This window comes from Dendrobates tinctorius, unplaced genomic scaffold, assembly GCF_039654945.1.
Source record: "Dendrobates tinctorius isolate UK_male_01 unplaced genomic scaffold, ASM3965494v1 ptg000036l, whole genome shotgun sequence".
Taxonomy (NCBI): Eukaryota; Metazoa; Chordata; class Amphibia; order Anura; family Dendrobatidae; genus Dendrobates; species Dendrobates tinctorius.
In genome coordinates, this window is record NW_027361704.1 from 13,309,425 (window position 1) to 13,320,000 (window position 10,576).

Genomic DNA, 10,576 nt, shown 5'->3' on the forward strand with positions numbered 1-10,576 from the left:
TATTTCACAGGTCACTGTTGAAGAGGTTTTTTGAGCCAGTAGTTTCTGTGGCGGCACCTCCTGATTCTGTACTGGTTAAAGGCAACGTGGAACATGAGGTAGAGAAAACATTGGATTCTCGTTTGGTTAGACGGAGACTCCAGTATTTGGTCAAATGGAAGGGTTATGGCCAGGAGGATAATTCTTGGGTCTCTGCCTCTGATATTCATGCCAATAAATTGATTCGTGCTTTTCACCGGGCCCATCCTGATTGGCCTGGTGGCATGGATGAGGGTTCGGTGACCCCTCCTCAAGGGGGGGGTACTGTCATTTACTCATTTTCTGCTCCACCAGTTGAGAGTTCCCCTTCCGTTCTCCCTCTGGTGGTGACAGGAGGTAGTGCGGTTTGTTTAAGTGGTAGTGATCTGCCACCTGATGAGGAAGATAACGATTGGATCTCTGGAGTATCAGACTGGATATAAGACTGCCAACACCCTATCCGGGTGCTGGTGATTCAGTCTGCTTCTCAGATCCTGGACTTCAGCTCTCTTCCAGTCTTCTCAATTTAAGTTTGTTTTTTGCTAATGTTCACACTTGCGCTTGTTGGTCAATTCAGTTTTTTGTGTTATCAGCCTGCCTCTGCAGGGGCTATGCTGAAATTCCACTCCTATTAATCAGTATTTGCCAATCTGCTTTTTGTCCCTTATTAGATTGGCCTCTTTTTTGCTCTGTCTCAGAATATTTCAGAGTGCTGATATAGGTTTAGAAGTCTAGTGACTTCAGGGTTAATTTTGCTATCAGAAGTGTTGGACAATATTTTTGTAGGTTTTTTTTTTGACAGATTGCAGACAGTGTCTTTCCTTTTATGTCCTTTTTAGTTAGCCGGGCCCCATCGTTTGCTCAGCCTATTTTCCTGCCTTTGTTTGTAATTTCATCTTGCTTCACCGTCAATACATGTGGGGGGCTGCTCTGGGGCAGTTAGTTTTCCTCTTTTCCTGCTTTAGGCTTATGTAGTTCTCTGGTTGTGACGAGGCGTCTAGGACCAACGTAGGAACGCTCCACGACTGCTGCTAGTTGTGTGGTTAAGATCAGGGATCTGCAATCTGCATAGTTACCAACTTCTCTGGTTTTCTGAGACTTAGCTTGTTGGCTTTTTTTCCTCCTCGGTTTCCCATTCATAACAGGTTCCCTTGGTTGCAATATCATAACCCAGTCATTGATTGGGAGGCTTGAAAAATTGTTAAATGGGGTCTGAATTGTGAAAATAAGTGTCTGATTTCTGCATCTGTGTCGTAAGTCTGTCTGGAGAGTATTCCGGAGTCCTTAAAGGACTTCAAGGACGTGTACTCCGAAAGTCAGACTGAGGGGTTGCCACCGCACAGTCCTTTTGATTGTGCCATTGATCTGGTTCCAGGGGCTAAATTGCCTAAGGCTCGATTGTTCAACCTTTCTGGTCCTGAGCGGGTCGCCATGAAGGAATATATATCTGAGAGTCTCCACAAAGGACATATTCGCCCTTCTGTGTCTCCTGTTGCTGCAGGGTTCTTTTTTGTAAAATAAAAGACCGTGGTCTTCGCCCATACCTTGACTTTCGGGAACTTAATAAAATAACGATAAGAAACACATATCCCCTTCCACTCATTCCCGATTTGTGCAACCAATTGTCTTGGGCCAAATGGTTTTCTAAGTTGGACTTGTGGGGGCGGTGTTGTCCAAAGGGCCCGTAACATTGACCAATCTGAGACCTTGTGCCTTCTTTTCTAAAAAATTCTCTTGGGCAGAAAGAATTACGATGTGGGCAATCGGTAACTGCTGGCGGTGAAGTTGGCTTTGGAGGAATGGAGACATTTTTTGAAGGGGGCTGCTCATCCTATTGCGGTGATTAATGATCACAAGAACCTGACGTACATGGAGTCTGCTAAAACATTGAGGCCGAGGCAGGCCCGATGGTCACTTTTTTTGCCAGTTCCAGTTTTCGATCACTTTTCGTCCAGGATGCAAGAATGTGAAGGCCGATGCTTTGTCTCAGAGTCTGGATTCGGTTTCTTCTCCTGAACCTACATCCTCCATTCTTCAACCACGGGTGGTGGTGGCTGATGTCTCGTCGGGGTTGGAATGGGAGAATTGAGAAGCTCATTCTCAAGCTCCCTCATCCAAACCAGATGATAAACTGTTCCAATTCAGTTTCACCTCAGGGTTCTTCGAGAGTTCCATGATTCGGTTTTTAGTGGTCATCCTGGTATCTCGGCTACACAGAGGGCCATCGCAAGGGTATTTTGGTGGTCCTCATTTTCATCTGCTGTTAAGAAGTTTGTGTTATGATGTTGTGGATGGTTTCTGTGCCCTGATTGGTTGCTGGAATCAACACACATGTAAGGAGGTGGCAGGGACCCTCATGTACCTTCTCTCTCCTTGATGTTGTTCACCTGTGTCACATGCAACACCCTGATGTTTTATTAATGTTTTGCCATTGTGTGCACTGTAATGTATTTGTCATGTGCTGTAATGTGATGTATTGTGCTTTAGCTTAGGGATAGATTAGTAAGGAGTACAGGACCACAGGGGGATTAGAATAGAGGGGGCACAGTAGAGATAAAGTAATAGGATAGATAAGAGTGTTAGTTAGATACAGGCAGCATAGGTGTTAAGAAAATGGGAGGAGTCACAGCAGAGCAGCACAGAGCAGGGAGCTATAGGACAGGTACTTCCTTATTAGAGACAGAAACTGGGCACCTTGCCCAAGGGCAGGACATATGAGCAGAATATTACAGGCCATGGGGATAAGTCTGCGGATTGCAGTAAGGGGCCCTGGGCTGAAAATCATGCAGCTGGTCACCAGCTTATACAGAACCATTGCAAGGAAGGATCTGAAGATAGCAGCTGGGATTAGGAGGCAGCTGAGTTGGCAAGCCTGTTACACTATAACTCGCAGCCAGACCAGGCAAATGGCAGGAAGCTGGTGGTCCTGTATCACGAGTGGGACAGAGATTTCCAAAGAGGCTGCCCGAATGGCAGGTAAAAGGAAACAGATGGGACACGGATTGTCCAGGTAATATAGTTGAGCTTGCCAGGAAACGGAAGCTTATGCAGAAGATAGAGTTTGTCTGGATGACAGGGAAAGATAAGAAGATGTCTTGTGTTTAACTTGTGCTGCCTGTGTGAAGAATACAGATAAGAGGATGTCCCTGTGTTTGACTTGTGCTGCCTATGTGATGAATACGCTTCTAGCTAGTAAAGTTCAACTGTTGGAAAAAGCCCTCACTTCTGAAGTGATTTGCGGAGCTCATGAATGCGGAGCCAACATGGCAGCAGCTGAGGAGAATCTGACAGAGCCCGTGAGTGTGCTGTGGTGCATGCTGCACATGCAGTACAAGGGATTTTACTTATCTTTTCATATACAAGGTGTCGGGTTGCTCATTGGCTGTTGCTTAGTGAACTAGCCCATGACTACCACCCCATGCAATCTTGTTACACACACAAAGTTAGGTGAAAAAAAATAAAAATTGTGGGCCGCTCCTGAAATCTCTTCAGACTCTCCTGTAAACTCTCCACACTCCCTACTCTCTTCAAAAGCGTCCCCCCATTCCCATAGCTCATCACACAGCACCACTATCGTAGCCAAAGGCATACAAAGGTATTAGTGGAAATGCAATGATTTACCGAACTGTGACCGACTTTTGCTAACTGAGTAAAAATGCTTGTGAAAGCAAACAAAAATCCAAATGTGCTACGTCCGTGCTGAATTTGAGATAGGCGAACGTTTTGCAAACACATTCGATCACCTCTTCACAGGGCAAAACTGTTCCAGTTCCTTCAAGTTAGATGGTTTCCTCTGGTGAACAGCAATCTTCAAGTCTGACCACAGATTCTCAATTGGATTAAGATCTGAGATTAGACTAGGCCACTTCAAAACATTAACACGTTTCACCTTAAATGGATTATGCAGCGCCCCTAGGGCCATTGCTACTCGGTGTCGGGCTGATCAGTTCTTAAAGGGGATGTCACGGCAGCAGTTACCCGGTCCGTAGCCCTAGGCACGCAATGAAAAATAAAGAAGATGATGATGATTTTAGGGAATAAAGATGGGGATGATTCGTGATGCCACCCATGGTGTTCGGCAAGGAAGGCGATAGCCGACGCTGCAAAAGTGACCGCTGGGGCTGTTGGTGATGTAGCAGAGTTGTTACAGCTCTCCACGGGTAGAGCTAAGCCCCAGGGCAGTTATAAGTGTTAGAGGTGATGATGGTGCAAGGCAGGTGATGCTGTAAATAAGTCAGAGGACACAGTGGAGTGCAGTCGTCACACTTTTACTCACAGCTCTTCTAGTTACAATCCCCAGCCGGGGTGCTGTGACCTCGGGGTCGGTGGTCCAGCCAGCTCTCAGGTAGTAGTTTGGGGTACACCGTGTCAGAAGCCCCTTCAGATGTTCCTTTTCTGGTCATCTCACTGCCCTGGCTCCCACCTCTCCTGCTGTGCACCTTCATACACAGTGTCCCAAGCCAGCAGCCCCGGATCTTGTCGGCGACGGCCTCTAGATCCCCTTAATCTTATCCGGCCGGATCTTGTCGGCGACGGCCTCTAGATCCCCTTAATCTTATCCGGCTGGCTTTTCAGCGAATGTGTATGGATGTGGCTACAGCAAATGCAAATACTGCAAGCTCTGGTTAGCTAGCTGAGTCCTTAGTTTCTCTACTAGCCTGGGGCCGGTCCCCTTCTGCGACCTGGTCACTCCACCTGACTAAAGTCAGCGTGGATTCGGACGCCACGGGTGGATTCCTCACTTCCCGTGCCCCTAGGACCCCTTCTGTTCACTTCTCTCTTCGACTGAAGCTTATCTTTCTGTTTCTTCTGTCTTTCCTTTCCCTCTTTCTACTGTTTTGGTCTAGTAATGACCTCCTCTCAGCTCCAGTCCCCAGCACCAACTGACTCCTTTTCCCACTGTCACTTCCTTCAGCTCTCCCCCTGCTGCTTTCTCTACCCACACCTTCTACCTAGCTCCTTGGCCCTGAGAGGTATAGTGTTGGATTCAAGTGTCTGGGTTCTGGGTAGTGCTCCCTCCTTACCTGAGAGAGGAGTACTACACATCTGGATGAGGTGCAGTACCTCTGTGGTGACTGAACCCTCAGGGGCGCCACAATTACTTAACTGCAGTTGTTTTGAAACATGCAGCAAGTCAAGGAGAGCTTGTGTAGTCTGTGCGGGATCTCAACGCCTGTGTCAATGATCTATCCCACATTCCTGAAGCTTCATCACCAGCTCCTCAAAACATGCAGTAGCTTAATACTCAACTGCACCACTTTGCCTGGGAGATATCTCCACATTTGCCCGTTCCTGCATATTTTGATGGCAACATTTAAGGGGTTGCCACACAATGAAAGTTAATTTTCATCAATAGATCTTGGAATAATTAGTTCTGCAATTGGATGTGTTAAAAATTGTTTCTCTGCTGATATAATCTTATAAATGCGCCCCTGCTGTGTACTGTGTAATGGCTGTTTCTGATGCAGGAACATGGTCTAATCAAACCACAGCTCCTGGGCAGGGGAGGAAGCAAAAAAATATACAGCATGGGATTACAAAAAATTCTATGAGGTAAAACATTTTTTAAAAACAGGCAGGGAAATGCTTTACCTCTCAAAAAGAATCAGCTGCCAACCCGTGCTGTAATGTCTGTATACTGTAATTTCCTTCTTCACCTGCCCCGGAGATGTGGTATGATCAGACCATGTTGGTGTTTTGTTTTGCTTTTTTACTAGGTTCACTAAATGCTAAAACTGACCTGCCATTGTGATTCTTCAGGACATCATAAGTTCATAGATACCAAACATGTCTAGGTTCTTTTTTATCTAGGTGGTAAAAAAAAATCCCAAACTTTGTTAAAAAAAAAAGTGCCATTTTCTGATACTCGATAATCGCAAAAGCCCCCGGAAGAAGCCCACGTGAAACGCGCATCGGGGCGTAGCGTGCAGATCTTCTGACAGCCATGAGTAAGAGATGATTGGGGTTATGACCCACTTACTGATAGGCGAGGGATCACTGGGACATTCACATACCTCACTAGGGGATTAATATACCTTTGCCAATCTGTCTTTGGGGCCTCTTTAATGTTGTTGCACTGGATATTATATATATACACACACACATACATATACACACTGGCTGGCTGCACGGGAATGATGCAGATATGCTTCAGGTATGGATTGCATTTGATATGGTCTTGCTTTTAAAACATTTAGAAGGCTGCAATGGCACAGTGAATAAATAAAAATGTAGAGTAGGACCCCCCATATGAGATTGCCTTGGCGTGGTGGGGTGGCTCATTATATTGATCAATATTTTGCTAAATGTCTCATTTTGAATTCAGTAAGATATGTGCATATGCACCTCATGTTATGCGTTCTGACCACTGGCAGTGCTGGCTCTTCTCTATTTTTATAATATATATATATATATATATATATATATATATATATATATATATATATATATATATATATATATATTTTGATATTCCCTGCTGTCATTAGTACCGCACTAGTATTGCACCTTGGTCTCTTATTTTACACTCTGCCATAATATTGTTATACTGTTCTGTCTATATTATTCTATTTTGGATGTAATGTATTCAATAAAATAGTGAGATGATTTTACTTATGGATATAGACTCCGTTCTTTTTGCATGTTTACAAGTTTGGTGGCGTTTTCCTGCGGCAAATGCCATTTGATGGTTTGGGTATTTCTCTGACCTTTTTATTATGATTTCTGCCATTGGGATTTTGTATTATCATTTTCCAATATCCATACCGTCTCCATTTTTCATGATCTCAGGTCAGCTGAGGGATTATTTTTTTGTGTGCTGATCTGACATTTTTAATGATACCATTTTGGTGCAGATGCAATCTTTTGATCACCCATTATTGCATTTTAATGCAATATCACAGCGACCAAGAATGTATTTCTGGCGTTTTGACTTTTTTTCTCGCTACGCCGCTAGCGATCAGGTTAATCCTTTTTTATAATTGGTAGATCAGGCGATTCTGAACGCCGCAAAACTAAATATGTGTATATTTGATTTTTTTATTGCTTTATTTTGAATGGGGCGAAAGGAGGGTGATTTGAACTTTAAATATTTAAATATTTTTAAAAAACATTTTTTTTTCACTTTTGGCATGCTTCAATAGTCTCCCCAGGAAGCTAGAAGCTGCATAACCCAATCGGCCCTACTACATACAGGCGATGATCAGATCACCTGCATGTATCAGAATACCTCACTTGCTATGAGTGCCGACCACCAAGTGGCACTCATAGCAATCCGGCAGTGACAACCTTAGAGGTCTCCAGGAAATCTCTGGTTGTCATGCCAATCCATTGGTGACCCGTTATCATGTGACGGGTGTCACCGATGGGTATATTTCTGACACGATTGCCTGAAATGCATGTTAAATGCCGCTGTCAGCGTTTGACAGTGGTATTTAATAGGTTAACAGCTGTGGGAGGATCGCAATTCCATGCACAGCTGTTAGCGGCACATGCCAGCTGTTCAAAACAACTGAGATGTGCTGGGAAAGGTGCGAGCTCATCGCCAGAGTCCACACCTAACAGAAGGAGGCGTCCAATGACGGATACATCCGTCTTTGGTCGTTAAGGGGTTAAAAGGGTAGTCCCATCTCCAAGATCCTATCCCAATATGTAGTATGTATAGTAATATATTTGCAAATACCTCTAATTAGAAATGTAGTATAATTTTCTGTTTTGCAATTTCTCAATTCCTAATATGCAGCATTGCAGGGCCTTAGGTATCCATGGTTATGACCATTATCAATTAGCTGTCACTATATCAGTGGTCATAACCATGGATATCCAAGGTCCTGCCTGTGTGAGGGTGATTGTGGCGCCCCTGAGGGTTCAGTCGCCACAGAGGTACTGCACCTCCTCCTGAGGTGTGGTGCTCCACCATCCAGGTAAGGTGGAGACACCTGACCACCCTCCAACACCTGCATCCCACACAACATAGTAGTGTAGCAAAGCACCTTTGGTGGCTCCCTGCTTGGAACACAAAGAGTGCTGGGAGGTGGGTGGAGCTTAGTCTGCACCAAAGAGCGGGAGATCATTAGGAAAAAGGGTCAGTCTGTGAGAAGATCCCCTGAGTGGGATGGATGAAGGAAGTGCTGCAGCAGACCTCAGTGACCTGGGTCTGCTGGCACAGGAAAGAGATATTCAGAAAGCCTAATTCTCCATAAGAAAGATAGTTTTGTATAGAACGTGAGGAGAAGAAGAGAACTAAGGACTAGGGTTAGAGCAGAGCCCTTCCTCAAGTTCTAAGTGCATGGCCGGGGTCCGGTCCCCGAGGTTGTATGGATACTAATGGTCCTGCAGCATACACCGGAGGAAAAGAAGTTGTCACCACTTTATTCCCACACAAGACTTGGGGGCACAATAGCGACGTGAGTGAGTCAGGACTTAGTAGCAAGGAGTCCCCAAAGTAGGCTACAGCTGTCTGCCGTTCAAGTAGAGTTCTAAGAACATCTGAAAGGAGGAACGCCAGTGTAACTCAGTACTGTGAGTACTTCAAATAGGCGCTAGAAGGGAGACGTTCAGAGAAGGCACATGTTGGCGGAGTGTTGGAACGGAGTACTTCATCTTGCCTGAAAGTTGGCTGAGCTCCTGACCTGGAGGACACGGCACGGATGCGTGCACCTGTACGCACAACAGACTGAGTAAAGCTTTGGAACTACATGCCCTGGTGTCCTCCACTTATTCCTGCGCCAACACACTCAGCACTGCTACATCTCTGTGCCTAACACTGCACCATCTACGTCTCTTCACTAGCTCTCCATCTACACTGCCCTGGTACTACAGCCCTACCTGTGGAGGGCCGCAACATCATTGCTGCACCACACCATCTGTCCCAGAGGATCTGTCTGCAACGTCGGCTTAACATCTTCATTGCCGAACACCACAGGTAGCATCACAAATCATTCACTCAAACTTTAATCATCATCCACACGTTCAACATTCCCCTTTTACAATGGACGTCCAGGGCCACGGACCGGGTCCCAGCTACCGTGACAACTCCCATTGATATCAACGGGCCCGGTACGGAGTACCCCACGGCCCTGCCCTGCCAACAACAGGGGGCGATCCATGATCTTGTGGGTGTGGAAGAGGAGAAAAGAGAATCAGAGAGACAGGGAAGGAAAACAACTAAGGAGATCAGCTTGTGTGGTGACTGTGGAATACTCCTATCAGGTAAGTTGGGAAGGGAACTCTGGTTCAGCAACTTGTGAGGAACCCTACGGGACTTCAGGAACGCAAAATGTCAGTCAAGTCTTGAGAGCTGTGGGCTTCAGAAGAGAAAAGTCAGCAAGACTGGGGGCACATACAGTAAGGTGTTAGCCACAGACACTTCATTTACATGGTTCAAGAAAGTGGGCTGAAGAAAGAGAAAGTTGGAAGATGTAGCTGAAGAATCATAGGTTTCTAGGAAGCTTGAAAGTCCCTAACTCTGCTAGTGAGAAGTTTCAGAAACTGTGCCTCTGAAAATGGTTTTTGAAGTCATGCCACTGTACTGTAATGTAAAGAAAGTTGTCTGCGTCTTCTGCTGTGCTTTGTTGATCAATGAAACAGACAGTAAAGTTAAGCTTGATTTTACATGCCGTTGTGGTCTCCTGTTCATGGGGTCGCATGAACCACAGCCACATTAAGCAAGGAGTTCCAGAGAGGGTAAGATGTGTGCACAGCCACAATAGCAAAACACACTGGATACAGGCCATGATTTTCAGTAGCGTGCTGGGGTATCAGACACTCGCCTATGGCTACCCCCCTTAGCATCGTTACACCTGCACGTCAAGAAAGAGAATAAAGCGAATCAGAAAAACTACAATATTTTTAATTTGAGGTATTTTCTAATATTATTACACCTACATACTGGGATAGGCTCTTGGAGACGGGAATACAATCTCAGACACACCAATTTACTCTTTAGTGGAGAAACAAATCAGGCATTTTTGTCAGGTAAATGCCCTACCAATTTTTTTTTACTTATCTGTACATTACATCACAGACACTGCTTCTTTTATCTAGTAATTTGGGATTTTATTTGTATCAATAAATATTAGAAAATATATGTGTACCTTCCTTCTCATATTCACTGTATTTATGAGCTAGAAAAATGGCATAAAATTACACAACACTGGAAATTCAGTATGCCTATCACATAACCCTTCTTGAAACTGATGAATACTATATTTGCTTTCTGTGTGCTTTGTTTTACAATTATTTCATGGCCTTCTGGGCTCTTGGACTCACAATATACTGATACATAATTATTCCCGTGAATGATGTGGTCTATTAAATGAAGTCACTGTGGCAATTTCTCATTTGAAAATAATAAATATTCTTATACCTTTATGGTTTCCATCCATTGTGGCTGTTTGACTTGATAGTACAGCACAGACCTATATTCACTTAAAAGTTTGTCCCCAGCTCCCAAGCTGATGGCATTCTGTAGATAAAAAAATGACAATATAAAATACTATAATAACAAATACTGTAAATATATAAATATACTGTATAGCTATATATATATATATATATA

General features: G+C 44.5%; 1 protein-coding gene across 1 annotated transcript in view; it reads right to left on the reverse strand.

Annotated features, from left to right (window-relative positions):
• The window catches only part of DOCK2 (dedicator of cytokinesis 2), a 1,017,649-nt gene that overhangs the window by 761,355 nt on the left and 245,718 nt on the right, over window positions 1-10,576 (reverse strand). The window contains exon 15 of the mRNA XM_073573729.1: window positions 10,385-10,483. Coding sequence (XP_073429830.1) covers window positions 10,385-10,483 — 99 coding nt within the window. The remainder of the gene's footprint in view (window positions 1-10,384; window positions 10,484-10,576) is intronic.